This window comes from Camellia sinensis, chromosome 11 (genome assembly GCF_055761805.1).
Source record: "Camellia sinensis isolate YWXY chromosome 11, ASM5576180v1, whole genome shotgun sequence".
NCBI lineage: Eukaryota > Viridiplantae > Streptophyta > Magnoliopsida > Ericales > Theaceae > Camellia > Camellia sinensis.
The window spans coordinates 168,446,803-168,471,294 of NC_138971.1; the positions used below are offsets into that span (position 1 = coordinate 168,446,803).

The window sequence follows — 24,492 nt, forward strand, 5'->3', positions numbered from 1 at the left end:
TAAATCTAAAAACAACACAATTTATAAGCTGAAACTAAAAGAAATTGTCACTCAACATGAGCAAGACACTGAGAGATGGTCAGCACTAATGTCTATCTAAAACAGTGAAAAACAAACAAAACAAAAGAGGGGCCAATGACAAACAAAAACAAAATGAAAATGATTCAATATAACTGTGTAGTTTCTGAAAGATTAGCTGAGTTCATCATGCTGATTGAAATTAAGTTATGCCAATGCTTTGAAGCAAAGTTTAAATGTGTTTAAGGCTCAACTCAACAACTTCTGGAGATGCAATTTATCAAGAACACAAGGTTGATACATAGCAGAGCCCTCCATAAATTTCTGAAAATGCAGTTTCTTCCTCTCACTGATCTTTCCGAGCTCTAGATCTTGAAGGTCGTGCCGGTTTAATGATATAACCAAGGAGGATAAAGACTATAGGAACAATGGTTCCAATGTAATACACGCTCCCGTAGGCAACAACTGTTTCGCGCAGGCTTAATACCTGTGAAATACAAGCAAAAACAGTAAACGAAGTGATATGTTGCTCAAGCTTGGCTTGAAATCTTAATAAGCTTCAAAACGTGTTTAAGATTGGCTTGTTTACATAACGACCAAATTTTGAACGAGGTTTTAATGGCCCGAACACGAGTCAAGCTCAAGTAGCTAATACATATATGTTTATCGAGTAAAGTAGTAAGTCATTGAAACTTCACTCGAAAACTTTAACAAACTTAAAAATATATTCAAGAACGAGCTTTTAATGAGCCAAACATAAGTTGAGCTCGAGGAGTTTGGTTCGTTTTGCAGCCCTAAACGTCTGTTTTAGCAAGATTTTAGAAAGAGAGAAGGAAACAAAAAGAAAATGATGGTACCATGAAACCAACGCATGAGTAGTTCAACACCAGAACCGTGTATGCAAGGTTCAAAAGTACTAATAGTTGCTTCAGTGGAGCCATATTGGGAGGAATAGCTTGTTGCCACCTATAAATAGCTGTTCATAGACCAACAAAAAATTAAGGCAATCAAAGAAAAGTTTAACCATCTGAATAAAGCACTATCAGACAAAGAACAAGTCTAAGAACACAGAAACAGATCTTCGTACATGGACAGGTAAAAAAATTTATAAGTGTGCCCAATCTTATAAATCTTGACCGGTCATGTATTTTGTGACTGGCCTCTGTGTTCGTAGCAGAACTATTAGACAAGAGAAGCCTGATTCTTACCTCTTGAACCAGCAATCATCAATGCCGACTGCACAAAGAATATGATGTATCCGGGATATAAACCCTGTAGCATGATGAAACCATTTGAACAAGAAGTCAAGTTGTTAGAGAACTAAACTTTAAAATAATAATAACAATAAATAAATAAATAAGAAAATATTCAAATGCCCAAATGTATAACCAAGATGAAATAAATATTAACAGAGGGAAGATTCTAAAAAAGCAGTGCTTAGTGAATCATGTCAAAATAATGATGGATACAATTGCTATAGAACTTTTTCTTTTTAATTTTGTTTTTTTAACAGAGTGCAAAACACAAATACTCATGTCCAAGTCAAAACCTTCAACCTGTTTTCTAGGGTACGGGAGATACAACTCCAGCTAGCCATATGCCCACCAACCGAGGTATAAAGCAACTAAAAAGTCTTAATTCATTAATGGATAAGTGAAGCATTCACTGAATAGCATAAACTAAAGTATTTACTCACATGCCAAACAGCGCTGACGGTCTGGGTAGCCAGCAACTGAAAGAAACCAGGTTTCTTTCCCTTCTGAATGAGCCTATCATAAACATCTGGAAGAACAGCAATATATTATACAACAGATATATACGTAACATTAAACTAGGAAAACAGAATTATTAGATAAAGCATGCAATTTATCACTTTAAAGCGTCATATCAAGATTTCAGGTGGCACTAATGCTCTGACAGGTCTATTGTGTCAACATGTTTAATGCAACACCCTTGGATGTTCAACCCAATCCCACCCACTTTACCAAATCAAGTGCAATATTAGGGAACAAGAAAAAACATGTATCAATCTCAATCCACCCTCCAATCCGCCAAACAAAGACGTCTCAGAGTCTTCTATCCTTTTCATCTTTCAGGGGTATTCTTAATGTCACACTAACCAGTGAACAAAAAAAGTTCAAAAAACGAAATTGTGTTCTTTATTTATCATACATCATAAATGGAAGTTGGTTAAGGCCAATATTTTGCTATATCAAACGAGTATGGAATACATGAGAATAATTTTTCATAAATGAACAATAAAAATGAAGAGTGCATGGGTAGTCAGGGTTTAAAGGTGGAAATGAATTGAATCATGATCCAATCAGACCAAGTAATGTTATATCTATAACAAGGTCAAGTAGAGGTAATGAGAATACTAATAATTTCATCAAAGCAATAAAAATGGTGAAACAAATTATGGTTCTTTTTCTCCAATCAGGTCAAACTCAGCAGTACCTTGATTGTGGTCAAAGCCATACACACAAATTAAATAAATAAAACTATGGATTTTCTTTCTGTGCATATGGAAATTCAAATTTTCTACTAACAAATATTGATGCACTAGTGAGATAGGAAATGAAAGCAGAGAGGGAGAGAATAGAAAGGTAGGGGTGACCCTTAGAAACAATGAAAACTTACAATGACGTAGCCAGGTGCTGACTTGTATGTTCCACGCAAGTGGTAACTGAGCTGCAGTTTCTGCCAACTCAACACGCAAAATATCAACATTCTTTGCACGGTCCCATCGTGGTTTTGGTGGAGAAGAATCAGTCCAACCACTGAAACCCAGGCCAGAAATAATGATAGCAGCTTCTGAAATTGACCAGATGAAATAGTACTTCCAACGTGCTGTAAAGCCAGACATGTACTGGTAACCCAACCGTTTCCAGAAACCCCATTCATGGTATACAGGTTCTGTAAACCGGGACAATGGAAATTGTGGTGACAAGTACAAGTACAACCCCAAACAAGTAGCAGCTTGGAGAATAGCTCTGACAGTAGCCCCAAAAGGTGATGGTGACCATCCCTTCTCAGAAGGTGCCCAAATCTAAGAAAGATAATAATCAAAGCTGAGCACTAGTTAATCTTGCCAGGACAGAGGTACACAACACACAGAAGTCTAGAAACTTACCCCCTTCCTTTCTGTACACTCAAGATAATCCTTCATTTCGTAAACAGGTCCAGCAAAGTGACTTCCACAGAAGAGGCAATAACCGATGTATTCAATTAACGAGGGCAACTTAAGCAACCGATTTTTCTTTTGTGGCTCACGCAAGTCTTCCTCTTTCAGTAACCCATCATTGTAATTCATAGCACATGAAATGACTTTCAGTACCAACACCATTAAGGCACCTATATGTAAATTGATGTCACAAAGTTATTAGGTAAATTTGGCACAGCAACCACAAAGGAAACAGAGAGAAAAGGCAAAATCAAAAGTTTATGTCAAAAACAAGTTTTTTAGTTCATTAAACAGTTGGGTGACGGAAAGGGTCAACCACTTGAGGGATAATCTTCAGAATTATGTTGATACTTCAGAGTTTTGAAGCAACACATAGGTATTATTTTGTATGCACGATGCATCCTATGTACATGTGTGGGTGATATCTCCTTTGGCATCTTCTTTTTCTCCAATTGCTTTACTTTAACAAGAAAATAAAATGAAAACATAGCAAATAAACATTCTATGGAATAGTTATACAGTGATATAGCTCTTTGGTCCACATGGAGAAGACTCTATGCAAGATGGATGTTTTGGCAATAAAACAAACTGCAATAGAGATTTTAGAAAGTTACACAAATGCTCAAAGTGGCACATGCACACCTTGTTAGACTTTCGCCATAAATAATCTTTTATGGAGTTACGGACACCAAAGTAGATTAGAATGTCCAACAAGGATACAATGTATTCAACATAGCGTCCTGAACAACATGAGTTGCAGCATGGCCTATGGGTAATAGGGCGCAAAATATCCAACATGGCAAAGAAAAAGTAATACTTGAGGGATATACCTGTTAGTGGTTATTGGGTAATTTGTATCCTGAAGTTTCAGGATTCCATCTAAAGTCAACAAGTATTCATGGATGACAATTAACCAGTTAAAAGGCTATTAATTTCTCAATCACCTTGTGTTCTTCAAAGATTCATAGCAATCTTGGATGGTGTTAAGAATGTCTTCCATAGTTTACAAACAAGCAAACAAGAATGTTATTAGGCAAGATGAAGATATTAATAACACCATGCTCTCAACTGTCTGCCCATATTTCAGTCTCTCCACTAAATCGATCTGACAAACATCATCTCAAATAGAATGGCCCAAAGCTATAACCGTCACTGAGTATAGTAAATCAACAAAACAATAAATAAATAAAATAAAACAACCACACAGTTCTACATGTGAGAGATCTAGCATAGCTTAAAAAGTTGGAACACTGGCAAAAATGTGCTTTTTAAGTTTTTCCTATATCCCATAATATTAAATTCATTAAGGAACAAGATCTCAAAAGTTGGTCAACCAGGATAATCTACAAAAAATCTAGAGATTCAATTAACATCTAGAAAGATGGAAAATAAGCCACGTAGAAAGTCTAAGAAGGTACTTACCAGTAGCATCAATACCTCCTTCCTTCCAAGCATCCCCACTCATGTAGTATACATGGCTACACATACAAACAGTCAAGATTTTTTATTATCTTCAATTAAAATTGATGGTCTTCAAGAAGTTCATATCTGTATATATAAAATAGAGATTCTCAAATAGTCTTTAGCAAATGACAAAGAAAGTAATCAACCTATGAGAAAACATGTATATGGATATTAAACAAAAGCCCTATGATTGCATATTGTTCATTGGAAAAAGAGTACAACAACAAGTTATGAGAGATCTAGCAGGTAGACAACCTTCCCCCCACTTTTTTGTGGAGAGCCTAATTTCTGTGACTCAAACATGTCTTCACCTATCTATGCCAACAGCCATGCCATTATTTAATTGACAAGGTTATAATATTATTCAAAACTTGGATCTCTAGTTTCATACAGATGAGAATACAATTAACATAAAGAACAAGACATATGGACTTCTTCCATGATTATATTCTTCAGGAATCCATGTAAGAAGATTTACCAGTAACTTTGTTTCCTTATTTTAATTTGTTTACCCATTTTTAAGGTTCCAAGAAGGATTTGCGGAAGAAAGATGCAGCAACTGGGGATTTTGGGACTGAGGTTTTGCACCCAACTCAACTATTTAGTTTAAGTTATGATTTGGTGGGTGTTATTATTAACCTTTTTCTTTCGCATTAAGAAGTTTAAGTTATGATTTGGTGGGTGTTATTATTAACCATTTTCTTTCGCATTAAGAAGTTCCACTGACCTAATATATTCATTGGTTTTCTTTCAAGAGAACTAGCTTTTCCAATAATGACTTATGACCAAAGACCTCATACAATAACTATTAGAGCTTTCCTATAGTTGGGCCTATGTATATTTCCTCGCTAAGACAAGGAATCAGACTTCTGAGTGGTATGCACTATACTGAGCAAAGCCCATTCTTCAAATTATAGAAAATGACAATGACACTCAGTTCAATCAAATTTCAGAAAATATGAATAAGAAAAAAAGGCAAGAACTTCCATAGCTTGGCTTAGTTCCTGAGATAACTGAGACATGTATCAAGTTTTCAAATCCCAACATAAACAGAATCACTAGCATCCATTAAGCCAGTAATTGAAGAGTAATGTTATATTGACTAACAAACCTAACAAGCTTTTCTTACTCACTAATGTGGCATTCATCGTATTATTATAGTGGATCTTGTTTCAAGAACCAAATAGTGTAAAATTTGCCATACAAATTTGTTAATTTGTAATTTGTATAGAATTTTCCATAATTTAATTGTGATCCACTTATGAATGAAATCTGCTGTTTACTCAGAACCCAAACACCAAAATGCTTAAAATTCCCAATTTTTTACCACGTCCCTTTCCTTACACTCAACAATCAAACAGACGAAAACACACAACAATTTGATTGTGATCAAACTTATGAATAATCTACTGTTTACTCGGAACCCAAACACCAAAATGTTTAAAATTCCCAATTTTCGACCACTTTTCTTTCCCTTTCATCGTGATCAACTTGTGAATAATCTACTGTTTACTCAGCACCCAAACACCAAAATGTTCAAAATTCCCAATTTTTTCACCACTTCCCTTTTCCTCATTTTTCTCAGCAATCAAACAGACCAAAACACACAACAATTTGATTGTGATCAACTTATGAATGAAATTTACTGTTTACTCAGCACCCACCCAAACACCAAAATGCTTAAAATTCCCAAATTTTCACCACTTCCCTTTTCTTACTTTTCTCAGGAACCAAACAGACCAAAACACACAACAATTTGCTCATAAAAATAGTAATAAATCAACAAAGCAATTACAGATCAAAAAATCGAAAGATCAAGTAACGTACCAGCCAATGAGGTAGGCGAATCCCAAGAAGAAAGTGATGATGCCACATCGAGGACGATAGAGGACCATGGCAGCGTAGCCGAGGAGCATGGGGACGATGAAGTGGAGGTTGGAGGAGAAACCGAAGGAGAGGTAAGAGAGAACGATGCCGGACACGGCAGCGAAGAGGTGTTTGACGGCGGCGGGGCCGGGGATGTTGCGCCAGACGAAGCTGACCGGTAGGGTTGCCAAGAAGCACATCAGGAACCGGAGCACCGGCACCGAGACGCCGATCGCCGACGCCATGGCTCCCATCTCCAGCCCCATAGTCGCGGTGGCTCGGCTTGAGTCGGGTTCTCGGGTTTGGGTTGGAGTGGGTACGGGTATGAATCGATTTGTTTCTGTTTTGTCTCTGTATTTGTATGAGAAATCAATGAGGTTTAATTCGGATTCGTTTGAAGATCCGAAGGAGAATCATATGCGAGTCGTGTGTATGGACATGGCGTGTGTGTACATATATATATATATATATAGAGAAGTATATAGGAAAATTTATTGATTGTCCGGGGTTATTGGTCGTGTGCATTGTGCCGTCCAACGGCATTGTGATTTGTTAAAAAAAAAAAAAAAAAAAATTGTTAAGCAATTAAGAAATATGAAAGTTATGTTAAGGGGTTGTTTGGGATGAGTTAAATAAGTGTATTTTTTATCTTTTTATGAAAAGATGTGCAGAAAAATAGAGAGGTGATGTGATGAAAAAAAGATAAAAAGATTGATTGTTTTAAGGATGCCAAACTTAGCCTAAGTTATAATTGATAAAAAATATAATTACCTGATGTTTCTATATTAAAGTGTTCATTACAAATCTCTATATCTTTGAATTCTTCAATTATTTAAAATAAAATCGTGAACACTATTTTCTTTGCCATTCAAAATATACCTAAGACACTATGGGTGTATTTAGTTTGATTTTTAGAGATAAATTTTTAAAAAAAGATTTTGGAGAAAGAATTTTAAAAAAAAATTGGTTTATTTAGTTGTTTATTTTGAAAATAATATTGGATTATAAGAGTTTGGGATAATTTGATATTTTATTGTAATTGAGTAAATGCGTGTAAAAGAAAAAGTGATTAAAAATGATAAAGAAAAGAAAAAAAAATAATTAATTGATGTGTAGGAGAGAAAAAATAATTTTAAAATTTTTTTTTAAATTACTATACTAAGCAAAATATTAAAAAAAAATTAAAATTTATTTCTTAAAAACAAACCAAACAAGGCATACGTGACTGTGTCCCGACCAACAAATAACTTGTCCGTATATAAAGCCCAACAATGATTCATCCCACTAAAAACATCACCACTAATAGCACTAATGCATTAAAAAAATAAAAAAAATAAAAAAAAATTACAACTCTAAGATCAAAATACCACATCATTCATGACGGGACCCACTGCCACCTAATTAGTGGGAGCACTAACTAGTGCTCCCAAGCATTTTTCATATAAAGCCCGTTTTTTGCAGCTTGTGATGGGAAAGGACAGTTGAGCTCACGGACCACAGTTTTTTCAGGATTGTTTTAGGTAAATTACAAATAATAAGTAAGGGTGCGTGACATTGTGGTTAAGGTTTGGGATTTAAGTCTTAAGGTTATGAGTTTAATTTTTTTTTTTCTATGCTAATTTTCTAGGCGAAGCACAGTTGATTAGGAGGGGTTAAACCTCAAATTGTCTAATTAATACTTGGTGTGAGTTCAATGCTCCCTCACTGTGCGAGTCCTGACTTAAGCGGAACTTGTCTTAGAAGGTCGGGACAAGTTCTCAAGTTATAGTCTCCTCGTTTTGAACGGCTAACAGGACATCCCAGTGATCTCTGCAAAGCGGCCTTGGACCTGCGGGAGGGTAGGGAGGAGTTTCCTGTAAAAAAAAAAAAAAAAAAAAATTACAAATAACTGTTGAGATTTTTTTAAAATATGAATTATTTGATGATTTAAGAAAATGTAAATTATAAATATACTTCTTAAAGTTTGTTTAAAATATAAATTATTTTTTATAGATTGAAAAATTATAAATACCTTCTCTTTAATATTTTTTATTTAACAGAATTAATTAAAAAAATAAAACTTATAATTGTTCTCCTATATAATAATAAAATTACCTAAATTATTAATTGAAACATATTTCTAATATCATTAAAAATTATTAATTAACTTGATGATTTATTAATAAAATTGGTGATTTGTTATGAAATTAGAAATCTCAGGGGGTGAAATGTAATTTCCAAAACCACAAGAGGTGATTCGTATTTTAATCAAACCCCATGAGGTGTATTTGTAATTTACTCTTTAAAAAATTATAAATATTTATTTATTATAATTTTTTGTTCAACAGAATTAATTTAAAAAATAAAAATTTTAACTTCTATTTTATAAAATTATCTAAATTATTAATTAAAATTTATTTATAAAATTATTAATTGACTTTATAATTTAATAATAAAATGGATCATTTGTTATGATAGTAAAAATTTTAAGAGAGTGAGATGTAATTTATAAAATTATAAGAGACAAATCATATTTTAAATAAACTCTAAAATTTTTTATTTTTAACTAAGGAATATGCTCAAGAAGCTTAAAACATCTTAAATTTATCTTCAAGCTTGTGCATCCTTAATGAGAATTATTGCGCATGTATTTAACTTATTTTTTATTCCAAATATGAGATATTTCAAAATAGAATTACCACGTTTTAAACTTATTTTTTAATATCAAATAATTTTATGAAATTGTGTATTAAGAATATGAATTTAGAATTAAAGTTGTGTTAATTAACTATAAAAAAAAATATTAAAAGTGTTTTTCAGCTTTGAAGTTGTGTGAGGATAAAATTAGAAACTTATGTTACAAGTACAATTGTAATAAAATATATATATATATATATATATAAAGAGTGGAGTAAAAATAAAAAAAATAAAATTTTATTCATATATAAAATTCATACAAAATACTAGACGAAAATATGTGACAATGTCATTATTATAAATTATAAATAAATTTATTTTAAATAATATTTTATTTTAAAGTGAAAGATTCACAACAAATCATGTTATTATATATGAATTCTTTTTTATTTATATAATATTATTCAAGAAAAAAAATGAAAATAATTACCAGCAATATATTTTTTATAATTCTTGCAATAATTAAGGTCCCAATTTTTTAAAATATTTACCGCATTCGAAAAATAAATAAATAAATAAATTTCCCTCTACTATAAATTGCATGACGAAACGTTGGATATTAAGCTTCGTTTGGGAATAGGTTATTTTAATAACTTTTTAATTTTTTATGAAAAGATCTGTAGAAAAGTAGAGAGATGATGTGACTAGTTTTAATTAATTTTTTGATTTTTTAACTAAAATAATCAGTCTCCAAACGACACCTAAAACACTTGCATTAATTTTCTGTCCATTGGTTTTCGGTCAACCAACTTTCTAGGTAGATATTAAAACCAATCATTTATGTGCCTGTCAATCACTTGTGCCGTTCAATTGTAGAGGTTGTATTTAAAACAAAATTGTTTCCTAACTCGAAAAGATGGCCCGAAAATAGTTCAAAAAATATTTTTTTTCTCTATCTTCTCTATCTTTTTGCATTGCTATCCTTTCCTCGTCTCTCTTCTACTGCCTATGAGCGATACAAAAAAAACACTCTCTCATGTTTTTGTTGGCTATCTCAGCTTTGAGTTAACTGCAGCCTCAGTTGGAACCCTCTTACTTCATGTTGAGGATAAAAACCAAAGCTTGAATGGCTCTCCTATGCCATTCAAGGTGAATCCAAGTGATTACTAGGAATCTTATATATGATATGTATTGCAAGACACTGAAGTTAATAAGATAAATATATTCAGTTTGTTTGGTTCCAGTTTTCATAAATTAGTTTTTAGAAAATTTTATATTTTTATTTTTCATATTTTAATATTTTCAATAAATTTTTTTAATATTTTAAGCATTTTTTTTAAATTTTTAGACACACTTAACATAAATATACTTAAAAAGTATAATATTTGTGAATTTTTTTAAAAAAATACACTAAATATCAAAAAATACAAAAATTCAATATATTTTCGTATTTTTGTGTATTTATTAATTTTTTAAAATATTTTTCACAAATATTTTACTATTTTAGATACATCTAAGTAAGGTACATCTAAAAAAGTAAAAAAATTACGTAAAATTTTAAAAATATTCACTAAAAACAAAAGAACTCAGTTTTCAGAAAATTAAATTCAGAAAACTAAAATTAAACACACTAATAAATATTACGCACAATATTAATTTGCAGAATGAGGACATGAATTTTTTTTTTCGGTTGGATTGCAATATAATTTAATTAATCAACTGTCCAGGTTTAACTTTTCCTTTGTATGCTATTTTCCAGTGATGTAGTTTCATGTGTAGTCTACTTCTTTTCTACTCGTCTTTACCAGGGACACTTGTTCTATTCAAACAAGGAAAAAAAAAAATTCATGAGTTGTATTATGTTTCTCATGCTATACTTACACATTGCCAGAAGACCAATAATGTAAATAATTTGGATCTCATTTCATGAAATTATTTTGGGTGAGGAGTTGTTGAAATTTGTAAATCACTGTCTCATGCTGTCGTTCGTCCTCTTTCGTCGTCGTTCGTCCTCTTTCCTGCGATCAGCAACCGATCGGAAGGTTTCATAGAGATGAGAGAGATGGAAGAGATCGGGGGAAATGAGAGGGATGAGGGAACACAGATGTAGGGAATGAGAGAGATGACCCGTCGGCGCACACAGAAGCAGCAGCAGCCTCGTCGATAGCACACAGGTCGACTCCTCTCTCTACTCTCTGAACAGAGCTACCAATCGCTAATGGATCTCCTCTCTCTCACTCTCTCTACTCTGTTCTCTTGTTTGTTTGTTTTTTTTGTTTGAAATGAAATGTGAGAGTGAAAACAGAGATGAGTTGTACAAAGAAATAGGGGTGTACAAAGTGTTGGAATTTTGGTTTTTTATATGCTTATTTTGGATTAACTTTGAGTCCAAAATTAAGTGGGTCTCACACGTCTTTTGGAGTGGGTCCAAAGGGATGATGTCACGCCCCAAAATTTGGACAATTAAATATTAAATTAGAACTAAACCCCAATCAATATTCCATCATCCAAATCTTAGGGGTGAAACAAAAAAACTAAACGTTCTCATCTCCAAAAGTTTTAAATAAATTTTCATACTCAAAAGATAACAAGGGATTAAAAAATAATAATAATAATTAATAAACGCCAACCAAACTATTTATTATAGATTATAACTATCCAATACCTCCAACATTAAAGTAGCAACAACTAGTCAAAACAACTTAAATAATGTAATGTTACAAACCATGCCAAATTATCAAAATACTAAGGTCATAAAAAAAATAATAAATACATAAATTAATATCAACCCTAAGCTTAAGAAAACCAAAAGAAGTCCAAAAGACATGTCTTACGATCATAGTTATTTCTTCTCACCACCATAATCCCAGCTAATACTGCAAAGGAAGCTCGGTTGAGCTCAAACAGAACACACCCGCCTTGCCAAGAGACAAAACGAGTCAGTATACAGGTATACTGATATGACTACAAGATTTAACACCCATGTGTCCACCAGACACAAACAAAAATATATTTAATTATTGTTACGGGACAAGACAAGCAGTTCCATCTGCACTAAGACGAATGGGTAGTTTCTCGAGATACGGTGGCATTTAGTTTCTTACCTATACACAACGAAATATAAATTAAGTATGAAATAAACAAAATAGAAATAAAAATATAGTGGGTTAGCCTTGCATAAAAAGTTAATAAGACCCATCATCCTGCAAAAAAATAAATTTAGTATAATTTATTCATAAGTAACTTGCTAAAGAAGTATAAAAATGCACCGTTTCATACTTAAATAATTCGAATTGACCAAAACTCAAAGAACAAAAGTTATACAGAATCAAATTTTCTAAGAGGTTAGGGGGACGAATTTAGTAGAAACTGAACAGGTTGAGAGAAAAACTTAATAGAAAATCCTAAACGGAATTCAATCGAAAAATTTGAAACTGAAAACGAACGGAAACTATCTTAAGATGATTTTTTTCAGAAAAGTTCAAAACACAAAAAATGTGCAGAACAATATTTTACTTGAGTTTATGTGAAATCAATAAAAATGAGCTCGTGTTGTGGGTTAAAATAGTGGGGGGTGTTTGGGAAGTGTTCATTTTTTTTTGTCTTTTTTTGCTAAAAAAACACTAAAAGACAAAATTTGTTAAAAAACCAAAAAAACAAATCCAGACAAAATGTCAAATCAAACTCATAATCATTTCATTTTTTCTCTCACAAATATCACATTCAACTACAAAAAAAACCCAAGTATATAGATATATCTTCCCAAGCAAAAATTTTAACCTCCTAAAATAATCAAAAACTAAAAAAATCTACTAAAATAACAACTTCCCAAACATCCCCAGTATCTAAAGTTTGCACTGCTAAAATGAATAAAAATTATTGTAACCAAGATCATCCGATTACAAGTTCTAAACGATCTTTTTAATAAAAAGTTAAAACACAAAAATTGTCTAGAATCACATATACATGTCTCTGCTCAAATTTCATAATTTATCGAGGTCGTTTACTATTTTTCAAGATGTACAAATCAATACAATTCACACTATACTAATAAACTCATAATTAAATTCTTTATACCTTAACTCCACCACTTCGGCCTCCATTTCCGGCCTCCATTTCCGGCCTACACATATATCTCATGTGCCTCCCGTACACCTAACACCGCTCCGAAGCCAAACTTGCACGGGGATATCGTCCCGAGTTTGACCCACATTCCCCGGATGATTAAGCATATACGTACGTGCGTAAATCAAACCACTCGTCTCCTCATGAGAACGAGACAATAATATATATATATATATATATACACACAATCTCTCATCTACTCAGGAGAACAAATATAATAATGCCAAGCCTAAGGCATTTAAATAAATCTCATAATCCTCACTTTTTTTATACACTCTTCTTCACCAACACTCAAATAAAACAACAATCCATAGACTCATGGTGGAGTATAAGGAATTTATCTATGAGTTTCTAATTAATTTTAATTTCATATATCTATGAGTGTGATTACAACCATAAAATAAATCCATATAAAAACCCTAAACATGGCATACCTAACTAATCAAAATAATTAAAATCAATCAATGATCTAAAAACCCTAAACCTTATATACACAACTAATCAAAATAATTAAAATCGATCAATCATCTATATTCAAATATGAAATCAATTCAACATCAAATAAATAAAAACAATAAATTAAACATAAATCAAGAAAAATAAATTTTATACTCATAATATTTTTTAAAAATCAAAAAAATATTTAAAAAACTAATAAAACCACCAAAACAAAACTCAAACCTTTTTTTTTTTCCTCCTCTCCTCTTTCTCTCTCAGCTTGCTTGCTTGCTGAGAGCTCTCTTTGTTTTTCCTTTGCTCTCTCCCTCTCTCTCTCTCTCTCTCTCCGCCGTAGCGGCTGCTTCTTGCTTTCTTTCCTTTTCTTTTGATTGATTACCAAATCCTATACTAACCTAATTGATATATTATATAATATTATATTATACAAATACAATATATATAAATATATTATATATGATTAACATATATATATACATATATATAACATCTTTTATATATAGATATATAAAATATATATAAATATTCATATTAAATATATATAATTAATATCACATTAAATTAATTAAATAACATATTAAATTCTTATATAACTACACAATTAATAAAGCCAAAAATAAAGTCAAGTAATAATTAATAAATAAAGACTTATGAAAAATCAGGATCGCCATAGGTGACGTGTTCCTTACTACATGGCAAGTCACACGGTAAAAACTATTCGTCAAAACCATTTATGAGTAAATGGGAAGTTGACGTCATTTTCGGGTTCATGGAATAAACAATTCAAGAAGTAAAATGTGGGTTTCCTTAAAATAGTTATCCCACATTGAAAACTTAAGAGAACTTCTGTGTGTATATAAGTTCTAGGTGGCAACACTTGGGTTGGGCCCCAATGGGCATCTTAAGTTTGTAGAATAGAGGAGTTATGGACAAATTGAACCTTGGCTAACCACCACACGCGCTGCCGTCGCCGGCCGACCGAGCCAAGCCGTGCTGGGTGCAAGTGTGAGTTGTGGGTCGAGATGGTTCTAATATTAATTTTCGGACAAAATTTATTTTGAATTTTTTCAAAAAATCTTGCAGGAAAATTAATATTTTTCAAGTGAAATTAATTCAAATTTTGTGCCAAATTTGAATTCAAATTTTCTGTCCAAATATGTGCCTCCTCCAGTCCGAAATTTCTAACAGATTAACTGTTTGAAACTGCTCAAAACTGCCAGCAGTTACACAGATTCAACTGCAGCAGTTATCTATTCAAAAACAATTTGTATCTGTTCAATTCAAATATCAAATATATTCAGTTCTTTTTGCACCTATTCGGACAAATCTGAAAGTCACCAATCTGCCTATAAATACTACAACATTTCGGTAGATTTTGAATCCTGAAAACATCCAAAAAAAATTTGTTCCCTTCCCATTTTGCTCTCTCTTTGCATTATTCTTCTCATTAATTTTTAAGGAATTTTTGAGAATATAAAACACAGGTTTTGTTCGCCGTACAAATTGTTTAGAGTGTTACTATAATTTGTGTAGATCATTGTATCTTGGGAGATAGACGCCATTTATCCGTAAGCATCGTAGCGGAACGAATCTGTCTTAAGATATCACACACTCAACTTGATTGATTTTTGTTCTTATTCATTTCGGTAAAATAAAATTATGCAAGTAATTTATTTTTATTTGTTTGATTTGTTTCAAGTTATTTATTTTACACAGAAAATTGTTTAAACAATCTTAAGATATATTTGAATTATTCTGTTTATACAGAATTTTTCGTTTGTTTTATTTTCTCTTTCTTCTTCTTACAAAAATTATTTTCTGTGGTTTTACAAAATAATATTCTGGTTGAAAAAATAAATAGTAGTAATATACTGTTTGACAAGTAGTAGTAATATACTGTTTATTTTCTTTGACAACTAGTAATAATATACTGGTATCATTAACAATTCAGAATATTTATTTATGAAGTTGGTCAGAAATTAATTTTGATTTTCAAAAATAATTTCTGAGTTTTCATTAATTAAAATTCTGTTTTCAGTATTTTAATTTTTGAAGTATTACAGAAATATTTTCTGTGTGGAATTAATTTGTTTAAATAAAATTTTATTTTATTTTCAAATTAATTGGAAATAAAAGTTACAATTCTTGTTTATTTTATTTTTACAGAATTTAATTTTGTGATTTTGGTAAATTTTCTGTATAGTATAAAATTCTAATTATAATTTTGTTTTATAATTTAGAATTTATGGCTACTGAAACTAGTCAAACTAATGCTCAAACAAGTACTAGTATGGTGACTGTAATTTCTCCAACCCCCTCTTCTATTGTGACTGTGCCAGTTAATCACGGTGAAAAGCCAGAGAAGTTCTCAGGAACTAATTTTAAAATATGGTAGCAGAAAATGTTGTTCTATCTTACTACTCTCAACCTGGAACGTTTTCTCCGTAAGGATGCTCCTACTCTGAAAAAGGATGAAACCGACCGGCAAGTGGTTACTGTGGTCGATGCTTGAAAACATGCTGATTTCCTTTGCTGAAACTACATCTTGAACGGACTTGAAAACACATTATACAACATCTATAGTCCTATCAAAACAGCAAAGGAACTTTGGAAGTCTTTGGAAAAAAGAAATTTGTGGTTGGCAAATTCCTAGACTTTGTGATGGTTGATTCTAAGACTGTGGACAGCCAAGTTTAAGATCTCTAACTCATTCTGCATGACATTCATGCAGAAGGCATGTCTCTCGGTGGATCCTTTCAAATTGCTGCCTTAATTGAAAAATTACAACAAGGTTGGAAGGAATTCAAGAACTACCTCAAACACAAGTGCAAAGAAATGACTTTGGAGGAAATGATTGTGCGTTTGTGTCACGACCTAAACCCGGCCCTATGGGTTTAGCACCGTAACCGGCCAGTAATCCGAGATTACCGAAGGCCTGCTTAACAGTAATACAGTAAAACAGAGTACAGGGCCTGGCGGAAGCCAATACAGTAAGTAAATAGTGTCCATTGAGCTGTGACAGTCTGTATGCCAAAAAGATTTTTCATGCATTCATACATACACAAACAGTACAGTCTATACAAAATTTGCAGTCACACAGTACAGGGACCTAATCCCTTGATAACAGTACAGTTAGCAACAGACAGTCTATACAGCAATCCAAACAGTATGGAGACAGACGGGGGAAACAAACAAAACACCCCAAAGCCATAGCATGGCAACTCGGAACCTCGCAGTGAGGCACAAAGGCTGGCTTGACAAAACTGGAGTTACCACGACGCTCCTAGCTCCGATCTGGTGCCTGTACACCTACATATATATATAAGCAGTGAGCTAAAGCCCAGTGAATAACATAAAGCGTAAAGGGGTTTAGAATGAATGTCCTTACAGTAATGAAAACAGTTCAATTCAATCAGTATTTCAGTTGTTCAGTACAGTAAACAGTCATATGTGGTACATCCATTAGCATAACAGTGACAGTAGGTCTTAAAAGACCGAACAGTAATGATAGCCATCAGTCAGTAAACAGTAGTGGCTCCACGAGGGAACCGACAGAGAATTCTGTCGCAGTAACAGTAACAGTAAACAGTGAGTACTAAGGATGCCACAGTACAGTTCAGAAATAAAGGACATACATTCATTCAGTAAATAATACCAGTTCAGTAAACAGTGCAGTTCAGTATCCAAAAGATAATCAGTTGAACATATCTTTACACAATTGTTACTCACAGAGTTCTGGGCTACAGTATGCTAGAGCGTGTCTCCCCAGTTGCCAACCCTACACAGTTCACAGGTTGAACACACACTAAGCTACACAGTTGGGAAAGATAACAACTTAATCCCTAATGCCTCGGTGTGTTCTACATCTATATCCTCAACAAGATGCCTTAAACTAGGCCTAAGAATGCCTAGAACGGGATGAGGATATAAAGATGCACATTTAAAAGCATTTTCAGAAAAACAGAGTCCCACTCGAGCGCACGTTTCCCCGCTCGAGCGGTCATGCAACAAAGGTACATGCTCGAGCGTAAACTTCCCCGCTCGAGCGTATTGTAAAAGTACTGGATGGGTGAAATCTCCGCTCGACGCCCGTTCGAGCTTGAGACATGACTCCGCTCGAGCGCCCAATCCTCCACTCGAGCGGACTGTAAAACAGTGCAGAGAGATGCTGGATGCTCGGATTCCACGCTCGAGCGGCACTTCCCCCGCTCGAGCGGAAGTGCGAAATCTGGAAAACCCAGATTGCACCTCCAAGCTCAAAACCAAGTCCAAAAGCATCAAAACTCGACCTCTTGAGCTAAATTTCCAGAAAACACATGTAAACTCATAGTTAAACATGATTCAAAACTCAATTTGAGAAATCAAAGCCCAAGGGTGTTTTATTCAAACCCAATTTCAAACCATTTTCCAAGGACAATCCTCAAACATGACATGCATGATCTTTAAATCATTTTAAAGCTTCAATTTGATGCTCTAGGGAGCCAATTGATCCAAAAACAAGTTGAAAACATGGACCATTACAAAATTATGAACATGCATGTGAGGAATTATGAACTACAACCTCAAAACTTCAATATATGTACATGCATGCAACAATCAAGCTTCAATTCAACATGTATGCACCAAAACATGGCTTAACTCTACAATTAAAGCATGAATTGTGCAAGAATGGATTCTAAGACAACAACAAGAAGATGATGTCCTACCTTAGTCTTGTGTTCGAGGTCTAGGAGCTCAAAGTAGCAACCAACACTTCAATTCCAAGCAAGATCAAGCAAATCTCTCAAGAACAACTCAACTCTCTCTCACTCTCTAACTTGGGTCGGTTGAGGCAAGAAGAGGAGAAGAAAATGTTTGTTTGATCAATACGTGGAGTGTATACAAGGTTCAAGAGATAGTGGTCCACTAAGTGGCGGAACGGTAATTAACTCAAGCTATGCGATTAATCGATATTTAATCTAATTTAATCATACCTAATCAATTTTCAGATAATTATACTATAAAATCACATTAATTCTAAGGATCATAGAACACTAATCGGTTTCGGATTCGGCCGCCGATAAGGCCTTCAATTAGCAGTTTAAACATATGAACATGAACAGATAACCATACTGTCAACAGATAAAATGCAATTAACTAACATGTACTCAGTCAATTCGGTTTCCAATTTCAGTCAGTCAGTTCAGTACTTTAATCAGTTCAATTATCAGTCATAATCAATTCAGTTTAATGGTAATCGATGGTTATCGGTAATCAATCAGTCATAAGTCGGTAAACAGTATGAGGGTTGTTACAGTTTGAGAATTGAGGAAGACAACCGCAATTATGAGAAGCGGGTTGGTAAGCATCCTATGGAGTCTAAGGCAAATGTGGTGGAACATGCTCCAAAAGCAAATAAACGAAAGTTTTTTGGAGAAAGTTCTGCACAAGGCTCTAAAGGAGGGGAAACTAAAAAGTACAAGTTCAATGGAAAATGTTACATCTGCGACAAAAAAGGAACATCGGGCCAAAGATTGTCGTAGCAAGCGCAAAGGCAAAGAAAGATCAAGAAAAAAGCGTGCTCAAGCTAATATGACTAAGGATGGCAATATGAACTCGGCCCGACGGGGACCCGGACCGCCCAATCCTGATAAATAGGGTTTTCCCTGAAAATTATTCCCCATAGGGTCGAGGCTGGTATTAAAAAATACATCCCTGATGATTTTCGGGCCGGGGACGGTGATAGGTTCTCCGACCCCGGCCCGACCCTACATTTCCCCGAAACATCCCGTCTTTTTACATATATATATATATGTATGTTTAGGGTTATTATTATTATATATATATATATATATATATCACACTTTCTCTTTCTATCAACTCTCTCACTGTCTCAACTCTTTCAACTCTCTCATTCAACTCTCTTACGATCTCGATGGCTCAACTCTCTCACACTCACTGTCTCACTCTCCCTTCTCCGTCACCAATCCTCTGCTCCATGACCTCCCCCGTCGCCTCCTCCGTCATATTCGCTACCACCAACTATGAGATCTAGATCCAAATCAAAATAGAGTTATAGAGGCAGAATCCATGGTTGTTGTTTGTTGATGATTTTTTTCAGATTTGTTAATGATTTTTTCAGATCTGTTGTTGATGATTTTTTCAAATCTTTTTTCCTTTCTCAGTTTTTTTTTTTTTTTTTTTTTTTTTTTAAGTTGATGATGATTGTTGACGATGAATTGAAACATATTGAAAATAGATTTTTTTTTTTTTGTTCTTGTGTTGAAAAAAAAAATTAAAAAAAAAGAAAAGAGTCAGGGTTTTTCCGGCGTCGGGGAAACCCGATCCCCATTAGGGAGCCAAGATGGGAGGTGGTGGCATCCTCGCCGGGGATCGGAGGCGGGGACGAGGATTTTTTTACCTTCGAGGATCGGGGACGAGGAGTGTAATCCCCGGCCCCGACCTGGCCCGTTGCCATTCCTAAATATGACCGAAGTGGATAAAATTTCCAATGGTTTAGATGACATAAATCTTTCTAAATTTGTTTCCGAGGTAAACCTTGTCAGAAATCCTAAAGAATGGTGGGTGGACATTGGTGCTACTCGCTATATCTGTGCTGACAAAAAGATGTTTACATCTTATTCTATGGTGGACAACGGTGAACAACTTTTCATGGGCAACTCCTCGACTTCTAAAGTTGAAGGACAATGAAAGATTATTCTGAAGATGATATCTGGAAAGGAACTCACTCTCAATAATGTGTTGCATGTCCCGGACATTCGCAAAAATCTAGTCTTTGGATCTCTGTTGAGTAAAAATAGGTTTTGGGGTAGTTTTTGAAAGTGACAAATTTGTACTTACCAAAAACGGGATGTATGTAAGAAAATGTTACATGTCTGATAGTCTTTTCAAGATGAATGTAATGACCGTTGTACCCTCTGTTATTAATAAAAATACATCTTCTTCTTACTTTCTTGAGTCTTCAAATTTATGACATGGTAGACTAGGACATGTTAATTATGGATCTTTGCATAGATTAATTAATATGAAATGTTTACCTAAATTTGACATTGATTTAAATCATAAATATGAAATTTGCGTTGAGGTAAAATTAACTAAAACTCCTATTCATTCAATTGAAAGAAGTACGGAACCACTTGAATTAATTCATGGTGACATTTGTAATTTTAAATCAATTCAAACTAGAGGTGTGAAAAAATATTTTATCACTTTCATAAATGACTATATTAGATATGGTTATATTTATTTAATTCGAACCAAGGATGAAACTTTGGAAACTTTCATTCAATATAAGAATGAAGTTGAAAATTAATTTAGTAAGAAAATTAAAAAACTAAGAAGTGATAGAGGTGGTGAATATGAATCACCTTTTGGTGAGTTTTGTAAAGAGTATAGAATAATTTATCAAACTACCGTTCCTTACTCACCTCAGCAAAATGGAATTACTGAAAGGAAAAATAGGACTTTAAAAGAAATGATGAATGTCATGTTAATCAATTCTGGATTACCTCAGAACTTGTGGGGGGAAGCAATACTTTTTGCTAATTATATACTTAATAAAGTACCTCGAAAGAAAATGAATCAAACACCTTATGAATTGTGGCATGAGAGAGTACCATCCTACAAATACTTAAAAGTGTGGGGGTGTTTGGCTAAAGTGGCTATTCCTAATCCTAAAAAGACTAAGATAGGTCCTAAAACCATTGATTTCATTTTCACTGGTTATGCCAAGAATATTAGTGCATATCGATTTTTGATTCATAAGTCAAAACATTCCGAAATACATGTAAATACTATTATTGAATTCTAGAATGCGTCTTTCTTTAAACATGTGTTTCCAAATAAAACCGGACAAGAGACTAGTACTAACAAAAAATCTCATGATACTATTACTAGTTAGGATAAAAAACATGATGAAGAACAAAAGCAAGAGATAGATCAAAATGAGGAAGACGAACTTAGGCGTAGTAAACGTGTTAGAACCTCAAAATCTTTTGGTCCAAATTTTCTAACATTTTTGTTAGAAAATGATCCCTTAACTTTTAAAGAAGCTATGTCTAATCCTAAAGCTCATTTATGGAAAGAGGCTGTCAATAGTGAAGTTGAATCCATCCTACAAAATCACACTTGGGAATTGGTGGATTTGCCTTCAGGTTGTAAACCTCTTGGGTACAAGTGGATTTTCAAAAAAAAAAAATGAAAGTGGATGGATCAATTAACAAATACAAAGCAAGACTTGTGGTCAAAGGTTTTAGACAAAAAGAAAGTCTTGATTACTTTGACACAAACTCACCGGTTACTAAAATAACATCCATTAGAATGCTATTGCATCGTTATACAATCTAGAAATTCATCAAATGGATGTGAAAACCGCTTTCTTAAATGGTGAGTTAGATAAAGAAATTTACATAGAACAACTAGAAAGATTTTTTGTTCTAGGAAAAAAAAAAGAAAGTGTGTAAATTGGTCAAATTATTGTATGATTTAAAACAAGCGCCAAAGCAATGGCATGAGAAATTTAACAAATAAATGATGTCAAATTGATTCAAAATTAATGAATATGACAAATGTGTTAATATTATAAACACAAACAAAGGCTATGTTATAGTATGTCTTTATGTGGATGATATGTTCGTCATAGATAGTAATAATGGCATGATTAAAAATACCAAGAAAATGTTGAATAAACATTTTGACATGAAGGACATGGGGATTGCTGATGTAATTCTTGGTATGAAAATTACCAAAACATCAGAAGGTTATGCTTTGTCACATTCACATTACATTGATAAAATACTTGACAAATTTAAGGGTTGTTTGGGGTGTCCTAAATAAGTGCACTTTTTGTCTTTTTGGACTAAAAAGTTGAGAAAAAAAATATGGATGTTTGGGTTAACTTTTTGACTTTTTATGAAAAAATGTGTATTAAAAAATTGTATAAATAAGTGTATAGGGGAATAAAGTAATGGTGTAGGCCGTACGGTTCGAAGCAGCACTACAGAGGGCGTGTAGGAGATTGATTCTCTACTTTTCAGGCATAAATTGGTCGGTTCTGTTCGGCCCATGGGGGCCCACCACGGGTCCCGTTTTACTAATCGGAACCGTTCAATATGTAGAACTCGTCGAGTACTATATACTTGTAAAAAATCATGTTGATTGGATATCAATAGCTATCTAATCGTGTTAGTTTTTTTTGTTAACTGTTAACTATAACACCATCCATTTTTAAACAAAACTGATTTGATCATATATTTAGCAATATCCGATAGACATGATTTTTTATAGGCATATAGTACTAGACGAGTTCTACATATTGAACGGTTCAGATTACCAAAAAGGGACCCATGGTGGGCCCCCACGGGCCTAGCTCTACCATCCAATTTAATGAATATTTTACTCCCTTTTTTCCCCCAGTCACTGGCAAGCCCATCACGTCATACCTTGTTAATTGTATTTTTTATTTATTTATATCATTATGTGGATATTATTTTTTTAATATTTTTTTTAGTGAATAGTGTTAACTTTTTGGCTTTTTGAGTAACTTTTTGACTTTTTAGCTTTTATAGTGTATGCCAAACCAAGCCTTAGCAATGATGATGATCATCTTGCTAGAACACCTGTGGATGTTAATTTCTTTGTTTCTAATAATGTATAGGAAAGTATTTCTCAATTAGAGTATGCCCAAATTATTGGAAGCTTAATGTAGTTGATGAACTGCACTCGCCCAGATATAGCTTATGCAATAAGTAAATTAAGTAGATATATGAATAATACAAGAGCAGAACACTGGAAAGCTATTATAAGGGTTCTAAGATATCTCTGATTTACTCGTAACATTGGGTTAAATTATACTAGATATCCAGTAGTACTTGAAGGATACTGTGATGCAAACTGGATATCGAATACTAGAGATTCAAAATCCACTAGTAGGTATGTCTTTATTCTTGGTAGGGCGGCTGTATCTTGGAAATCTTCCAAACAAACTTGCATTGCTAGGTCTACTATGGAATCAGAATTCATAACTTTAGATAAAGCTGGGGAAGAAGCAGAATGGCATTGTCACTTTTTGAAGATATTCCAATGTGGCCAAAATCGGTACCTGCTATATACATACATTACGATAGTCAATCAGCAATTGGTAGAGCACAGAGTCATATGTATAACGGTAAGTCACGGCATATTCATCGTTGACATAACACCGTGAGACAACTACTCTCTAATAGAATTATTTCCATTGAATATGTGAAATCTAAAGACAACATAACGAATCCACTAACCAAAGGGGGTTAGCACGAAAGTTAGTTGAGAATTCATCGAGTGGAATAAGACTATTAAATAAGAGTTACCACAACGGTAACTCAACCTAATTGACTGGAGATCCCAAGATCAAGGTTCAAAGGGACAACCGAGTTGTGTATGACTCATAAGGATCACTGGGGAATCAAACTCCTACCCATTTCTATGATGAAATAGTGATGTCTGCAACGTTTTAGGTTAAGTAATACTTTTAATAATTCTTATAGCTAGGTATATCTAGTGGAGTATTGCACGATACTCGTAATAAGAATCACCTATATGAGTATGAATTAGGCCGGTTCTATGAGATTTGAGAAGCGTTACAATTCTTTAGAGCAATCATGAAAGACCAGGTTGTTCAGGGCCAAAATGAACACAAGTGAGAACTAAACTGTATCTGGTAATATACTGTGTGAGTTCTATTGTCTTGATTTACACAAACAGCTGAACAGTTCAAGACATCATGT

The 24,492-nt window shown here is 33.4% G+C and overlaps 1 protein-coding gene across 1 annotated transcript; it reads right to left on the bottom strand.

Annotated features, from left to right (window-relative positions):
* On the bottom strand, positions 1–7,093 carry LOC114273063 (lysophospholipid acyltransferase 1). Its single transcript, XM_028214829.2, has 8 exons — positions 6,494–7,093; positions 4,625–4,680; positions 3,152–3,372; positions 2,659–3,067; positions 1,715–1,800; positions 1,227–1,290; positions 876–994; positions 1–505 (listed from the first exon to the last, which is right to left on the bottom strand). The coding sequence occupies exons 1-8, from the start codon at positions 6,796–6,798 to the stop codon at positions 365–367; spliced, it is 1,401 nt and encodes a 466-aa protein (XP_028070630.1). The 5' UTR covers positions 6,799–7,093; the 3' UTR covers positions 1–364.
* Positions 7,094–24,492: the final 17,399 nt, after the last annotated feature.